Genomic DNA, 17,829 nt, shown 5'->3' on the forward strand with positions numbered 1-17,829 from the left:
CAACTAAATTCCAAAGGATACTTCATGGCAAGCATTCATCTTAAAGATGTTTACTATTTAGTACCATTCACAAGGATCATCGCAGATACCTGAAATTTACCTGGATGGGGCAGCTATAGCAGTTTAAAGCGTTACCCAATGGGTTCACATCAGCCCAAGAGTGTCACCAAGACACTAAAACCAGCTCTGGCAATATTCAGAAGACAAAAACATATTGTCATGGCATATCTTGATGATATCCTAAATGGTAGGCAAGACCATGAATTTGACTTTGTTAGCTGTTTAGCTACCAAACAGTTATTCGAAACCCTGGGGTTGTTTTACATCCAGATAAATCTAAGTTGAAGCCATCCACTATCATGGACTACTTGGGCTTCACAATTAATTCAGTCTACGTGACTGTAACACTGCCAAGAGACAACATAGTTGAATTGGCACAATCATGCAACAATTTAATGGTCAACAAACTACCAACTACTCGACAAGTAACAGAGTAATTGGGAAAACGGTAGCAGCATTTCTGGCTACATAATTCGGACCTTTGTACCAAAAATGACATACAGGTCATTATGATCGTTTCATGAAGTTACCCACTGAAGTAATATCAGAACTACAGTGGTGGGCAAAAAACGTTTGACATAGTTTCAGCCTATTATCATCACTAACCTTACGTCAGTTATCCAAACAGATGCCAGTGCTCAAGGCTGGGGAGCAACTAACTCTATATCCAGCACAAGTAGTAGATGGACTAACCCAGAATCACCGTTACCACTTACACTGGGCATTAATTATCTAGAGATGTTGGGTGACTTTTATGGTTTAAAAGCATATGCATAAATATGCATCACTTGCATGTACGGTTATAAATAGATAATGCTACGGTGGTGGCCTACATTAACCATATGGGTGGCATAAAATCGGTATCATGCGATAAGTTGATCAACACAATTTGGCAATGGTGCGTCCAAAGACATATTTGGCTATCAGTAACTTACCTGCCAGGTAAGCTAAATACATTGGCAGACACCAGGTCACGTAAATTTAATGACAACATCGAATGGATGTTAAAAACCCCCCCAAAAAAATTCACTAAAGTTATCAAGCAATATGGCACGCCAGATATCGATTTATTTGCATCAAGGCTAAATCACCAGGTACCTATGTATGTCGCTTGGGAACCAGACCCTGAGGCAGCAGCGGTAGATGCGTTTGTGCTGGATTGGGGAAATTCTTCTTCTATGCATTTCCTCCCTTCTGCCTCATCAGTCGGGGACTACGCACAGTACCAATGGACTCTGCTTCAGGTATTTTGATAGTGCCCGACTGGTTCCCAATACTCCATGACATGGTTGTTGAAACTCCGATGGTATTCCCCAGTGACCCAGAGTTATTAACACCCAGTGTCGGGCACAAGCCACCCGTGCCATGGAAAAAAAAAAAAAACTCCTGGGTTGCAGATTCTGCGCAAACCACTTCTGGGACTGGTTTATCATAACAAACCGTCGACACCATGTCAGCATCCCTCCGAACATCCACTAAAAAACAGCACTTGTCCAGCATCAAAAAATGGGAGAAGTACTGCTTGGATACAGGGACCACCCACTCAACCGCCATAGTTACCAATGTACTGGAATTCCTGGCGAACCTTCACCATGATGAAGGACTCAGCTACAGAGCCATCAACACAGCTAGAATTGCCCTGCCTGTCTATTTAAAACCAGCTCCAGGACAACAGGCCATGGGGTCCCACCAGCTGGTGGTCAAACTAATGAAGGGTATTTAGAACTCTAACCCCCTAGACCAAGGTACACCCATATATGGAATGTCAGTGTGGTCCTGACATACCTCAGGGGATGGCCACCAGCCAGATCCCTCAACCTGGAACCATCTATGCTCAAAACACTCATGTTGATGGCACTTGTATCTGCACAGAGGGTCCAGTCACTACACCTGTTGCGACTGGACACCATGCTCACAGCTCCAGACCAGATCTCTGTCGTTATCCAGGGAATGATCAAACAGAGCAGACCAGGAACACCTAATCCAGTCGTGGAATTCCGGGCTTACCCACCAGAAACACGGTTATGTGCCATGACCCTACTATCCTACATAGACACAACCAAACTATTCGAGGGAGATGAAAAGCCTTGTGGGTCAGTCATAAAAAACCTTATGGTCGGGTGACGAGCCATTTTGAGATATCTCAAGCAGGTGCTAAAAGCTGCTGGGATAAAAACTAACATGTACAAATTTCATTCCACCAGGGCAGCATCCACGTCGACGGCTAAAAGAATGGATGTGCCTATAAACCTGGCTACAGCAGGATGGTGGGGGGAAAGACCGTTCAGAAATTTTATAATAAGCCGTTGGCAAAACCTGTTTTATTTGCAGGAAAGATTTTACAGACTGCAAATATTTAATTTAAGCCCAGGGGAGCAATTTAATTTTTTTGTTGTTATTGTTAAAAAAACCATTGTGTTTTTCTACAAACAGATTCATTGGTTGGTTACGATAACACACTTCCTCCCTCAAAGACTTCGGCAGTGATGTAGTAATAACTGTTACACGGTTTGAAATCACAGAGCTTTGAAATCTTCACGGAATCACTCACGTGACTCCGAAGTAAAATAGTAAGATTAAACGAGAACTTACCAGTTTGAAGTTTGATCTGTATTTTATGAGGAGTTACGATGAGGGATTACGTGCCCTCCGCTCCCACCCTCAATAATATGGGTCAAATTCATAAACTGATGTCTCCTTATCTTTACTATGTTTACTTCAATAACCGTGTCTATCTGTGATTCCACACCGCTGCTTTGAAGTATGCCGCGCATGCGTGATGAGCAGGTTCTTCACGTAATCCCTCATCGTAACTCCTCATAAAATACAGATCAAACTTCAAACTGGTAAGTTCTCGTTTAATCTTACTATTAGGTTGCATTGCTGGGTCTAACATCCAACTAAGCAAGCGATAAATGTAAATAAAAGCAATAAAGTGTCTTTCTGGTGACTGGTTAGCACACAATAAAGGCTTTTAACCATGCTTCAATCCAATAAACTAAACACAATGTAATTTGACATGAAAGGGAACACACCGTGGAATATGGTCAGAAATAGATGATAAAGGTTAATCTGTATTGGTAGACAAATGGACCCCACAACACAAATTTTAAAAAAAAGCGAGAACTAAGTATTTTTGATAGGTTCTTGCTATTTGTGGGGTTTTTTGTGCCAAGAAGGTAAATGTTTCCTGGCCTCAATATTTTTTCATGGCTGTTCTCCTGCTTCACAGGTTTATTACATGATCATCATCTTTACAGTCATTCCCTGCAGTCAGAACGCTGCCATTTGAGCAAAAACTTTCCTTTAACCTAACATTTAATATAGTTCACATGTGCAACATGTTACAGCTGTTGCCAATCTCTGGGGGCGGTGGGTTAGGGTGAGAGCCAGTTTATATCAATGATCTTTTACAGCTGTTAGTCATCTCAGATGGTAGAGGCTTGGAGTGAGATAGACCCCTACAATCGTCTGAATCAAGCAAGTGTGAAATCTTGATGAAAAAAAAAAAATTACAGCCTTTTCTGAATCTACGAAAAGACATAGTTGATTAATTTCAATCTTCTTTTGAAAATCTTTTGACAAATATATACGAAAAAAAGGTTAAGCTATGTATAGTATGCACTGTTGCTAAAATTAGGCACAAGCTCTTGGCAAGAGAAGATGCAAATTTAGGAAGATAAGTGGCCTATCAGAGAATGTTGTTATTGCTTTACTTTTACCTCTTATCTGCTTTGAAATCTGTAAAGGAAATGAATTCATTGCTTCTATTTTCCACTGTGATAAGCAGATTTTTTTTTTAATTGACCTGCGTTGAGGAAATGAAATACTGCAGTTATCGATTGGAGTAATTTGTGGTAGTTGTATGGAGTGGCAGATCTCAGTGCTGGCAGTTCAAAATGTGGAACTCCATTGTATTCATAAATTGCTTACTGTGACAATGGAACATCCATGCAAGCCCAGGCTAAGATTTTATGATCCAAGATAAGTTACTAAAAATTTTGGACTTAAACTGATAATATAACATTTGCAGCAAAGAAGTTGAAAGACAGTCGCTCTGCCAGGATGCTGTTAGAAAAAGCCACAATGAGGTTTGAGCAACACGCAAAAAGCAAAAATAGAAATTCGTGCAAATGCAAAGTGTCTTCGGTCTGAAGAGACTAACAGGACTCGGTCCAGACATAGCCAGGGTGTTTTCAACCTGGGTATCCTACTCAGCCCTCACAGGAAGCCTCTAACTTTGCTCCCAATCCAACACAATACTGCCTTCTTTTGCCTTGCATTTTCCAATGAGACCTTCATCCATCACCGTGACTTAATTGTTTTCCTAACTGGCCATTACTGTGCAACCCAATAAATCCATTAATTCCAGCTTTTTGTGCTTTCCTTTTTTGTCCTCTCCATCGATCAATCCGAAAGCTTAAAGACCCATTGTCTACCATCTTCTCTTTAAACCCCTGAGGAGTACCCCTGCTTTGGGTTGCATCGGTAATACATTATTCTCTGGCTTCACAAGCGTGCCACCTTGCATGATGCTGAGTGGAAGCTAGGCACCTTTCCTTTGGGAAGAAAAGATTTTAAAGCAGCACTCTAGGTCTATTAATTCTATGTAAGACAATTTTGCTTACCTGTGGATGTTGGGTAAGTATACTCATCAATAGCATTTGCTTGTCTTGTCTCTGTGGATGAAGGAGGCACAGTGCTGAGACCAAGCTCCAGCAACAACTGTCAGAGGAATGGGCCATAGATGCAGTTGAGAGAAGAAACGCATCAACTGGATTCCTTGTGTGAAAAGGAAGTAGCATGCCTGGATAGTTGTTTCATTGAAAAAAAAATGTTGTCCTTAAAAGGAACGTAGATGACGCACCGGAATTATTATTAAGAATTAATTTAAAACTGGTGAAACACTCTATTTAGAACCCTTAATGCTTTTGCAGTGAACAAAGTGGTCAGGAATGCTGAGGCACAGTTGAAGATTGTAAAGTGATTAAAGTCAACTTGTTTGAAAAACTCTGGAAGAAACATAGAAACATAGAAAATAGGTGCAGGAGTAGGCCATTCGGCCCTTCGAGCCTGCACCGCCATTCAATATGATCATGGCTGATCATCCAACTCAGTATCCTGTTCCTGCCTTCTCTCCATACCCCCTGATCCCTTTAGCCACAAGGGCCACATCTAACTCCCTCTTAAATATAGCTAATGAACTGGCCTCAACTACCTTCTGCGGGAGAGAATTCCAGAGATTCACCACTCTCTGTGTGAAAAAAGTTTTCCTCATCTCGGTCCTAAAAGATTTCCCCCTTATCCTTAAACTGTGACACCTTGTTCTGGACTTCCCCAACATCGGGAACAATCTTCCTGCATCTAGCCTGTCCAACCCCTTTTGTAAGAATTTTGTAAGTTTCTATAAGATCCCCTCTCAATCTCCTAAATTCTAGCGAGTACAAACCAAGTCTATCCAGTCTTTCTTCATATGAAAGTCCTGACATCCCAGGAATCAGTCTGGTGAACCTTTTCTGTACTCCCTCTATGGCAAGAATGTCTTTCCTCAGATTAGGAGACCAAAACTGTACGCAATACTCCAGGTGTGGCCTCACCAAGACCCTGTACAACTGCAGTAGAACCTCCCTGCTCCTATACTCAAATCCTTTTGCTATGAATGCTAACATACCATTCGCCTTCTTCACTGCCTGCTGCACCTGCATGCCTACTTTTAATGACTGGTGTACCATGACACCCAGGTCTTGTTGCATCTCCCCCTTTCCTAATCGGCCACCATTCAGATGATAATCTACTTTCCTGTTTTTGCCACCAAAGTGGATAACCTCACATTTATCTACATTATACTGCATATGCCATGCATTTGCCCACTCACCCAGCCTATCCAAGTCACCTTGCAGCCTCCTAGCATCCTCCTCACAGCTAACACTGCCCCCCAGCTTCGTGTCATCCACAAACTTGGAGATGTTGCATTCAATTCCCTCATCCAAATCATTAATATATATCGTAAATAGCTGGGGTCCCAGAACTGAGCCTTGCGGTACCCCACTAGTCACTGCCTGCCCTTGTGAAAAGGACCCGTTTACTCCTACTCCTTGCTCCCTGTCTGCCAGCCAGTTCTCTATCCACATCAATACTGAACCCCCAATACCGTGTGCTTTAAGTTTGTATACTAATTTCTTATGTGGGACCTTGTCGAAAGCCTTCTGAAAGTCCAGATATAACACATCCACTGGCTCTCCCTTATCCACTCTACTAGTTACATCCTCGAAAAATTCTATAAGATTCGTCAGACATGATTTACCCTTCATAAATCCATGCTGACTTTGTCCAATGATTTCACCACTTTCCAAATGTGCTGCTATCCCATCTTTAATAACTGACTATAGCAGTTTCCCCACTACCGATGTACGACTAACTGGTCTGTAATTCCCCGTTTTCTCTCTCCCTCCCTTTATAAAAAGTGGGGTTACATTAGCTACCCTCCAATCCTCAGGAACTACTCTAGAATCTAAAGAGTTTTGAAAAATTATCACTAATGCATCCACTATTTCTGGGGCTACTTTCTTAAGTACTCTTGGATGCATCCTATCTGGCCCTGGGGATTTATCGGCCTTTAATCCATTCAATTTACCTAACACCACTTCCCGGCTAACCTCGATTTCACTAAGTTCCTCCATCTCATTTGACCCCCAGTCCCCTGCTATTTCCGGCAGATTATTTATGTCTTCCTTAGTGAAGACAGAACCAAAGTAGTTATTCAATTGGTCTGCCATGTCCTTGTTCCCCATGATCAATTCACCCGTTTCTGACTGCAAGGGACCTACATTTGTTTTAACTAATATTTTTCTCTTCACATATCTATAAAAGCTTTTGCAGTCAGTTTTTATGTTCCCTGCCAGTTTTCTTTCATAATCTATTTTCCCTTTCCTAATTAAGCCCTTTGTCCTTCTCTGCTGGTCTCTGAATTTCTCCCAGTCCTCTGGTAGGCTGCTTTTTCTGGCTAATTTGTACGCTTCATCTTTTGTTTTGATACTATCCCTGATTTCCCTTGTTATCCACGGATGCACTACCTTCCCTGATTTATTTTTTTGCCAAACTGGGATGAACAATTGTTGTAGTTCATCCATGCAGTCTTTAAATGCCTTCCATTGCATATCCACCGTCAACCCATTAAGAATCAATCGCCAGTCTATCTTGGCCAATTCACGTCTCATACCCTCAAAGTTACCTTTCTTTAAGTTCAGGACCCTTGTTTCTGAATTAACTATGTCACTCTCCATCCTAATGAAGAACTCAACCATATTATGGTCACTCTTGCCCAAGGGGCCACGCACAACAAGACTGCTAACTAACCCTTCCTCATTACTCAATACCCAGTCTAGAATAGCCTGCTCTCTCGTTGGTTCCTCTACATGTTGGTTTAGAAAACTATCCCGCATACATTCCAAGAAATCATCTTCCTCAGCACCCTTGCCAATTTGAGTCACCCAATCTATATGTAGATTGAAGTCACCCATTATAACTGTTTTACCTTTGTTGCACGCATTTCTAATTTCCTGTTTGATGCCATCTCCAACTCCACTACTACTGTTAGGTGGCCTGTACACAACTGCCACTAGCGTTTTCTGCCCCTTAGTATTTCGCAGCTCTACCCATATCGATTCCACATCCTCAAAGCTAATGTCCTTCCTTTCTATTGCGTTAATCTGTTCTCTAACCAGCAACGCTACCCCACCTCCTTTCCCTTTCTGTCTATCCCTCCTGAATATTAAATATCCCTGGATGTTCAGCTCCCAGCCTTGGTCACCCTGGAGCCATGTCTCCGTGATCCCAACTATATCATAGTCATTAATAGCTATCTGCACATTCAACTCATCCACCTTATTACGAATGCTCCTTGCATTGACACAAAGCCTTCAGGCTTGTTTTTACAACACTCTTACCCCTTATACTATTATGCTGAAAAGTGTCCCTTTTTGATTTTTGCCCTGGATTTGCCGGCCTGCCGCTTTTACTTTTCACCTTGCTACCTATTGCTTCTACCCTCATTTTACACCCCTCTGTCTCTACGCTCACACATTTAAGAAACCCTTTCCCTTTAACTCCATCCTCCACTATCCCATTCGACACCCCACCCCCCTTATTCAGTTTAAAACCACCCGTGTAGCAGTGGCAAACCTGCCTGCCAGAATGCTGGTCCCATACCTGTTAAGATGCAATCCGTCCCTTTTGTACAGTTCCCCCTTACCCCAAAACAGATCCCAGTGATCTAAGAAGCCGAAGAAGAATCTTGGCTGTGAGTTGGAGGTAGAGCTTGTTTTTGCTGAAGCAGGCACAACAAACAGAATCATGGATACACCAAAAATATGAACTCCATTGATGGTCTTACAAATTCGTACAAAATAATCTGTAGGGAAAAAAACTATTACTGTATTCCAATGACTTGTCACATAAACACATCAGGAATAGTCTTTGACTACCATAGGGAATGGAAATTTGACTAGACTTCTCAGTGAAGAAATCATCTGACAGAATTGGAATGTAAATTGCAGTGTTCAACTTGCCAGTGTAGTTCTAGTCTCTCAGCAGTGAATGCAATTGGAGGAGAATGTACTGAGAATGATGCAGAGAGAGGGGTCAGCTGTATATGCCAAGTCTAACAGCAAGTCATGAAAAGCATAGAGTGCAAATTATTCAAATATCTATGTACTGACAAATGTGACATGCTGAATGTGTATATTTCAGATTGCAGAGGGGATGGCATATATCGAACAGAAGAAGTACATTCACAGGGATCTGCGTGCTGCTAATATATTGGTGTCAGAATCATTGGCCTGCAAGATTGCAGATTTTGGTCTTGCCCGACTTATAGATCATGAATACACGGCACGTGAAGGTAAGTCTTTGTTGGTCAGCTACACATTCTTGAAGAGATAAATGTGCCTACCTTTGCATGAGCTGAATGCCATGATACACTTGGCACTCTTTCTGTTTCAGAGACCTTTTAGCCTTGTAGCTCCACTTCTATTAAGTCAAAGGATTTTGCAACAGTGGCCGAGCTGTTTCATTTTCATATTGGTCCATGTGTTATTTTCCAGTGCCACAAACCTATGCCTCAGTTCTCTCATCCAGGAAGAAGAGACCATTTCATAGGACCTCATAGATCCTGTCATTGTAATTATATTCAAGACGGGGCAAATTAGATTGCTACATGAACAGTTGGATCTCTTTTCTGTCTACCTGAGGAAAGATCTTACCAAATGTCTTCAGCAGTCCATGATTGAATGGTGGAGTAGACTTGATGGGCCGAGTGGCCTAATTCTGCTCCGATCACATATGAACATGAACTTATGAATTTGTCCCAGTCACCGAAGAGCTACTCCTGGAATCACAGTGTGGATTCAATCTGTCCAAGATGGTCAAAGGACATGATCTTCACCATGCTATAAATCCAGAAAAAACTATTATCATTATTTACATACATATTATTATGGCACAGAATGAGGCTTTTCAGTCCATCATATTCCTTCCTGCTCCCAGTAGAGTAATCCATCAATCTCATTCCCATTCCCCTTTCCTCTGTCACTCTGCAACGTATTCTCTCTCAAAGGCCCAAACTCTCCTTTGCTTCTGTTATCACTCTTTGGACCCGTTAACCAATGAGCTCATGTTTGAGATGTTGGAGGAAACCAGAGCAAGTTTAATGCATTTGGTTACTTTATATTGGTCTCTGGTTGAAGAAGTTTTCGGAAAATACACAACATTCTAATGAAGGGAAAAAGTATATATTTAAAGATAAGCTTTTTATTTGTCTATCTATGTCTGTCTGTCTCTGTCTGTAGCTGTCTGTCTCTGTCTGTCTGTCTGTCTGTCTGTCTGACTAGCTCTCTTCTCTCTGTCTGACTCGTTGTGTGTCTGTTTCTCTGTGTCTGATGGTCTGACTGTCTGTATGTCTGCCTGATGGTCTGAATGTCTGACTAGCTAACTGTCTGTTTTTGACTAGCTGTATGTCTGTCTCTTTGTCTGTCTGTCTCTGTGTTTCTCTGTCTCCCTAGCTGTCTATCAGTCTCTCTGTCTGTCTGATGGTCTGTCTGTCGGTCTGACTAGCTAATTGTCTGTCTTCCCCTCTGTCCCTCTGTATGACTTGCTGTCTGTCTGTCTCTGTCTGTCCGATGGTCCGACTGCCTGACTAGCTAACTGCCTGTCTGTCTGCCTGTCTAACTATCTATCGACTGGATGATCAGTTGCTCAGTGTTTTAGTGATTCATGTAATCTATAGAGCTATGAACCAGCTGGGTACTGGTTGGTGTTGCATTAATGACACTCACTGTACTGGGCAAAGTGATTGATACCCAGTGACCCTCAGTGCAGCACTGTAACATTTGAACAATGACAAGTTTTGGGTTTGCAAGTGTACTAATCATCTAGCACTAGCTCAGAGGACATATATTAATCATCAATGAATGATTAAGACATTGAAGGAAAAATAGTGTCAATTGGAAAAAAAAGCTTTGATCCCTATTCATTTTCCTTTGCAGGTGCTAAATTCCCTATCAAGTGGACGGCTCCAGAAGCCATTAATTATGGCACGTTCACAATCAAGTCTGATGTCTGGTCCTTTGGAGTACTTTTAACAGAAATTACAACGTATGGAAGAGTACCGTATCCAGGTAGTGTGGAGATTGTAATGGATTTTTGAAACCTTGTGCATATTACAAATAGTCTCTGAAATAATTTCAAGCAGTTGTAATATTCTATCATAGAGCAGATTGATGCCACTTCTAGAGAGACCCATTAATGAAGTGACACAATATTGTGGTGGTGTCATGTTGGTTTCAACTGAATATAAAACACCCTTCTGCCCAAGAGCATTGCATGATTTTAAGGGACAGAAGTTTAGGGGTAACATGAGGAGGAACTTCTTTACTCAGAGAGTGGTAGCGGTGTGGAATGAGCTTCCAGTGAAAGTGGTGTGGCAGGTTCGTTGGTATCATTTAAAAATAAATTGGATAGGCATATGGATGAGAAGGGAATGGAGGGTTATGGTATGAGTGCAGGCAGGTGGGACTAAGGGAAAAAAGTTGTTCGACACGGACTTGTAGGGCCGAGATGGCTTGTTTCCGTGCTGTAATTGTTATATGGTTATGATTTGTCATATTACTTTGATCTCCCAGTCCATATATTAAAATTATTAACTGCATTGTATCCTCTGGCTTTCTATGAAATTTGGAATGCTAAATAAATAGTGCTTGATGTGGCACATTATTGGATAGAAATGACATCTACAACCCATCATGCCTGTTGCAGTTCTGTCTATATGTCCCATTCCCAGAGATTTTTCCAAATCGCTTTATTCATACACTGGGATGTCAGATGAATTCCTCTTTTGCCATTGGTTCTGGGAGGACATGTATATTTGAAAAAAACTTTCTCTACCTTCTCTTTGTATTGTTTTTCAAAAATATATTATATTTCCCTGCTCACGTTATCCCATTTTGTGTCTATTTCTCTCATTAAAGCCCCTAATAATTGTGAAGATGCAGTCAACTTCCAAGAGATGATTATACAGATATGCAGATGTTACAAGGTCAGCGACCTGGGGCAATGGGCATGGCAGCCTCCCTCATGCTTTCATATCCCCTCCCACCACAGAAAGTCCTCTGATGGTTGAAAGCCATTTGGGTCAGATTGATACTAGCTGCTGATATGCAAGCAACCTTGACCCAAGAATGCAAGTCAGGATTAAGACAGTGCTAACTAGGCAAATGGAGGCTGCAACCCCTTTCCAATCACGCCTCTTTTCTGCTGTGTATATCACACACAGGCAATAACAATGTGAAATCCGTCTGTAAGAGTATGTGGTCTTTCATGTCATGTATTGCATTCATCAGTTTCTCTTCACATGAAATGATAGAACCGTTAAGTTGACAAAATTCTATTGGTTGTTCTTTTGTATTCTGCAGGGATGAGCAACCCTGAGGTTATCCGTAGTTTAGAGCGTGGCTATCGAATGCCTCGCCCAGACAACTGCTCAAATGAACTCTATGATATCATGTTGAATTGTTGGAAAAACATTCCAGAAGACAGACCAACATTTGAGTATTTACAGAGTATTCTGGAAGACTTCTTTACAGCCACGGAAGGACAGTACCAATCTACTTAGCTACAAATACCCACCTTGTGAAAGAAACAGCTGATTCGTCACAGGACCTTCAATCAAATATTCATTTGTGCATAGTTAGAAACAATTCAAAGAAAATCAACAAGTATCATTTTTTGTTGAATTGATTTTCTACAAGTAGGACTGGATTTGACGTCCACCATTATACTGATGCACTGGTCTGAAATTCGGAAAACTCAGCAGTAACCAAAATGTTGGCAGAAGGAAATGCCGGGAAATGTTCAATAGAAGCGCCTTCCACAAATCACTGTGGGTATATAAAGATTTTTTTCTTAATTGAACACCCTCTCAGCATTTCTGATGGCTGCTTCGTTACAGGATCTCCAGCTGCTTTAGGCAAATTTTGTTTATTTCGTTGAAGTTGCTTTTCGTCCTAAGTTTATCATCTTGAAACCTTCACATTGGAATTTTCTATTACCTACCTGTGTAGGTTCTCCAGCCGAATGATGAAACATTGATAGATCTGCATTTCATTTTCATCGTGTTCCATTATATAAACAGTATCAGACCCATTTTATGAAACTCTAACTGCTTATGCTGAAAGTTTTCTTTGTGATATATTAGTTTTGTGTTGCTAATTTATTACAGATGTAAGCAAGAAGTTTATAAAAAATTACAAACATTTGTATTATTCTCCGAATTCACTGAATTTTCATTGTGCTTTTTCACTTGAATGTTTAGCGACTAAGTGCAATTCCAACTGAGCATTTTGCTGATTTTAGGAATGTTGAATGATGTCGATCATGAGCACATTTAATCTTGATTGGTGCTCAAGTCCACGCTATACATAAGTTTACAGAGGCAGAGGTTTCCTGTAAAGCCTTTGTTCTTCACTGAACCATGATATGTGCAGAAAGAGTGGGGAACTGTTTGAAAGGCTTGCAGTATCTGGAGGATAAGAAGAAATCACTTGACTTGTATTTGTTGTTCTGCTAAAACTAAAGATTGTTCATATTAAGTGTATTCCAACTGAAAACGTAAACTAATTAGACAGATGGTGCCTGATCTGCTGAATTTTTGCCGCATTTTCAGTATTTATTTCAGATTTCCTGCACCTGCGGTTTTATTGTAAATTTTATTTTACTTAAGAATTTTTAAAGGTTGTTTAATTTCCAAAACCGTAATAACTTACTAAAAGAGTGAGGTCATCCTTTCACACTTGGAGGATGGGGACAATGTCTATGAAACTTAAACAGAACATATTTAGGATTGAGAAATACAGCGAAAGCCACCTGTCATCAGCACAGCCAGTAGAGCTGCTGCCTTACAGCTCCAGAAACCCGGGTTCAATCTTAACTTCAGGTGCTGTCTGTGCAAAGATTGCCCGTTCTCTCTGTGGCTGTGTGGGTTTCCTCTGGGTGCTCCAGTTTCCTCCTACATCCCCAAAGATGCATGGGTTTGTAGCTTAATTAGTTTAGAGATACAGCACGGAAACGGGCAAATCAGCCCACCAAGTCCCCGCCGAACAGCGATCCCCGCACATCCTACACACACTGGGAACAATTTACAATTCTACCAAGCCAATTAACCTACAAACCTGTTTGCCTTTACAGTGTGAAAGGAAACCAAAGCTCCGGGGAAAACCCACTCAGATCATGGGGAGAACGTACAAACTCCGTACATACAAGCACCCGGTCAGGTTGAACCCCGGTCTGGGGCTGTTAAGCAGCAACTCTACCCCTGTGCCACCTGCCGCCCTTCTGGCCTCTGTAAATTGGCACTAGTGTACAGGGAGTGGAAGAGAAAGTGTGCTGACATGGAACTAATATGAATGGGCGATGGATGGTTAGTATGGATTTAGTGTGCTGAAGCACTTGTTTCCATGCTGCATTTCTAAACTAAACTAAACTGATGCACTGGTCTGAAGTAGGTACTTCCATTTGAATCAGAGGGTTACGATCTGTACAGGGCAGTTTGCATACTCCAATGTGGCATGTGTACAAAGGCAATTGGTGCGAGGAGCATCAACTATAAAGTCAAACCAATTGGTGTCAGATTGTACTGTTTCATAAGTGTCCTTCTTGTTACTTCAATTAGCTATGATTGGTTGTTGAAATAAAGTTTATTTTCCAGATTTGGTGTCACTATTTATTTTTGTCTGCAGATAATACTAGAGTACCAGAAGCTGGAATAATGTAACTGGAGTGAAGACGTGTAATAGGGCAGTGCTACTGAGAACAGTGGCAAGGAAGTTGGCAGGGGGAGGGTTGGAACTAAGAGCTCAACATCTCTCCACCCAGAGCTCACCATTGCCTCACCCAGAGACCACCATCCCCATACCCAGAGTTCACCATCTCCCTACCCAGAGTTCACCATCTCCCTACCCAGGGTTCACCATCTCCCTACCCAGGGTTCACCATCTCCCTACCCAGGGTTCACCATCTCCCTACCCAGAGTTCACCATCTCCCTAACCAGAGTTCACCATCTCACTCGATCTCATCATCCCTTCACCAGAGCTAAATATGTCCCCACAAAGAGCTCACCCAGACCGCACCATTTCCTCACTGATGGGTGAATCAGTATTTAGGGATAAGGATGGGAAAGCTTAAGAAGGATATGGCCCAAATGCAAGCAGGTGGGAGTAGTGTAGATGCGGCACCTAGGTTGGTTGACATGGGCAAGTTGACCCAAAGGGTCTGTTTCTATGCTTTAACTGTGACTCCTCCAAATGCAGACAAATTTAAATTTTCATGTACATCTGAGTCCAAATAGCATATATCTAGATTAGCGCAATTTTAAATGTTGTTTATTTCAAGACTAGTCAGGGACTATACATCTCAACATATTCTACCAAGCCTTGAAACATAATTGCCTGATTATGTTTTTTTAGATTCATAGATAGGTGGAACCAAAGAATTCAATGACAAGGTTGACTCCTTAAATTGTCTGGAGTTTATTTCCTTACAATATATTTACAAATATTTTGTTAATGAAGATAGAGATACAAAAAAGTCTTGAAAAATATACAGAGTATTTGTGTATAAAATAACAGTATGTTTGGCTTTAAAATCACTTTCACATAGCCATTTAAAAAACTTGGTTTAATTGAAGTTTTCTTTCTGCACCATGTGCAGTGTGCACAACATTGTTCTGATGCAGACCCAGAAAATGTGAGTTGCATTAGCATTGTGGTTGTGGTTAGCTGATGTTTGTCCCACTTGGACTTAATGCCTCGGTTTGCTGGAAGTCCCCAATTAATTACATTTAGTTTTTTTTTAGTTTTAGAGATACAGAGCGGAAACAGGTCCTTCGGCCCACTGAGTCCGCACCAACCAGCGATCCCCGCACATTAACACTATCCTACGTCCACTAGGGACAATTTCTTACATATACCAAGCCAATTAACCTACAAACCTGTACGTCTTTGGAGTGTGGGAGGAAACCGAAGATCTCGGTGAAAACCCACGCAAGTCACGGGGAGAACATACAAACTCTGTACAGACAGCACCCGTAGTCAGGATCAAACTCGGGTCTCTGGCGTTGCAGCTGCATTCGCTGTAAGGCAGCAACTCTACCGCTGCGCCACCGTGCCGCCCAACATTGTGTATGTTTTCATAATGTGAAAATATTATTTGTCCTATCATCATAATTATCAATTCATTTTCTTTTTTAAATCGATGGTTTTATTTGTGCATAAACGACACAATAGAAATAGGACAAGGTTATTTTATCTCCGCTTCTTGTATGTATAAATACCATTAAGGCAAAACAAAGAATATGTTTTTTTTTATATTTTTTTACTTTTAAGTGTTTGGGAGTGACTTGTGAAAGCTTTGCAAATTTTATGAAAGATCTGCAGGCTATATTCTATGTCTGACAGTTTTATAAGAAGAACCGATCTACTATTGTGATCAAGCCTTATTGTGATATTCATCAGGAAATACTGCTATTTGCACTCTTAATTAGATTACCCATTCAGAAGGTGTTAAATCCAGGAAGATTGCCATTTTCAAATGCAGCCTGCACATCAAAGAGAATGGCATCTTTCTTGTGGTAACCATTGAACAGTTGAAATGATGCAAACAGCCCACATGGTGATGCAAGCTGAGCACTGGAGTACAAAATACACAGCCCAAGTGATGAAAAGTGAATGAGCAGGTAAATGCCTAGGTACCCTGTTTCTGGATCCTGGCAGTAATACAGGGAGATAACACAATCTTCCTAAAATGATAAACTTTGACAGGACAGAAATAATGGGATCACAGAGGATTTTAAAACGTGTGCAAGAGAGTGTCAGAGTCCATAGTGTATTTCATAGTTTCATAGAAGAGCACATTCTGGAAACAATCAGAGACCAGATTGTATTAGAACTGGTATTGTGTAGAAAGATTAATTAATAACAACCCTCATCTTGAAGGCACCTCCTGTATAGCAGCTACTAAACCAAGATTGATTTTAACACAGTTTAAGGGAGAAAAGAAACAGTGCAAATTTTATATTTTAAATTCATTTAAGGGAAATTATGTGGACATGAAAGAAGAGCTTGTAAAGGTGAACTGGTTAATTAGGTTAAGGGATCAATTCCATGGCAATTGAGTGGTAGGCATTGAAGAGGGTCTTCCAAAAATCACCATCTAGATACAACCCAATAAGGAAGAACAATTCCAAAGTGAATTATGGATGTATAGCATGCTTTGAAATCTAATGGTTTTCTCAGAAGCTTCTACACATAGCAAATGGCAGTCCATTGTGTTCCCCAATAAAATTGAATGACAGGAATTCTTAAATAATAAGTCATTATAATCTCTGCAATTCCTATTTACAATCATCTGTTCTCAATTTTACAAAGCTGCACTTGTACAATTTTGAGCATGCTGTATAAAAGTGCACCCAGGATTCCCAACCTAGTTGGTGTGATTTGATTTTTTTTCCAGGAGTTCTAATTGCTGCAGATCAGGACAAAACCATCAATAAGACATGGAACTGCAGTTGCTGGAAACCTGAGCAATAAACACTTAAGTGTTGGAGTGGGTCAGGCAGTATCTGTGGAGGACATGGAAATGCAATGTTTCAGTTCAGGACCCTTCTTCAAACTGACAAAAATATTAATTTGTTTCCAAGAGGTGCAGACTACAGATTGAATTAAAGAAATCAGTATGGGATTATTGGTAAACTAAAGCCACAAAGTGCTGAAGTAACTCGACTGATCAGGCAGCATCTATGGGTTGGGGACATTTGGGGTTGACACCTCCTGGGATTATTGGTGCAGGTTTCAGAGGTGGTTTGTGATTTAGTACAAATCACCATGCGGTGTGACATAACAACATTTCACTGTGCTCATCATTGCAGTCCTATGTTAATGAAAGTAATTCAACTGTTTTTAGCATCGGGGTACAGTTCATTAGCATGGTTTGAAGTTCTTCAAATGTTGGTCTTTTTTCTGAACTGTGATTCCAGCACTGAAGTACAATATCACGAAGGTCATCTGGGAAGTCAACGGGCGGAGAGATGGTGACTTCATCCATTAAATCATTGACAAACTCATGGCTCTTTTTATCTGTTTCAAATAAAAACAGAGCTGTAAGATGCCGTACACTTACAGGCACACAACCGATAGCCATGAATATATAACACGAGCTAGTTG

At 41.0% G+C, this 17,829-nt stretch overlaps 2 protein-coding genes across 4 annotated transcripts in view; one reads left to right on the forward strand and one right to left on the reverse strand.

The window, feature by feature from the left end:
* Nucleotides 1-14,318, forward strand: part of LOC129697207 (proto-oncogene tyrosine-protein kinase LCK-like) — a 68,813-nt gene extending 54,495 nt beyond the window's left edge. For all 3 annotated transcript variants that reach the window (XM_055635535.1, XM_055635534.1, XM_055635536.1), the window contains 3 exons: nt 8,809-8,959; nt 10,602-10,733; nt 12,027-14,318. In XM_055635535.1, the coding sequence (XP_055491510.1) occupies nt 8,809-8,959; nt 10,602-10,733; nt 12,027-12,226 (483 nt within the window). In that variant the 3' untranslated portion in view covers nt 12,227-14,318. The remainder of the gene's footprint in view (nt 1-8,808; nt 8,960-10,601; nt 10,734-12,026) is intronic.
* Nucleotides 14,319-14,613: 295 nt separating this feature from the next.
* si:ch73-340m8.2 (tyrosine-protein kinase SRK3) overlaps nt 14,614-17,829 on the reverse strand; it is a 49,641-nt gene continuing 46,425 nt past the window's right edge. Inside the window, exon 9 of the mRNA XM_055636367.1 lies at nt 14,614-17,742. Coding sequence (XP_055492342.1) covers nt 17,537-17,742 — 206 coding nt within the window. The 3' untranslated portion in view covers nt 14,614-17,536. The remainder of the gene's footprint in view (nt 17,743-17,829) is intronic.

The sequence above is a fragment of the Leucoraja erinacea genome, chromosome 5 (genome assembly GCF_028641065.1).
Source record: "Leucoraja erinacea ecotype New England chromosome 5, Leri_hhj_1, whole genome shotgun sequence".
Taxonomy (NCBI): domain Eukaryota; kingdom Metazoa; phylum Chordata; class Chondrichthyes; order Rajiformes; family Rajidae; genus Leucoraja; species Leucoraja erinaceus.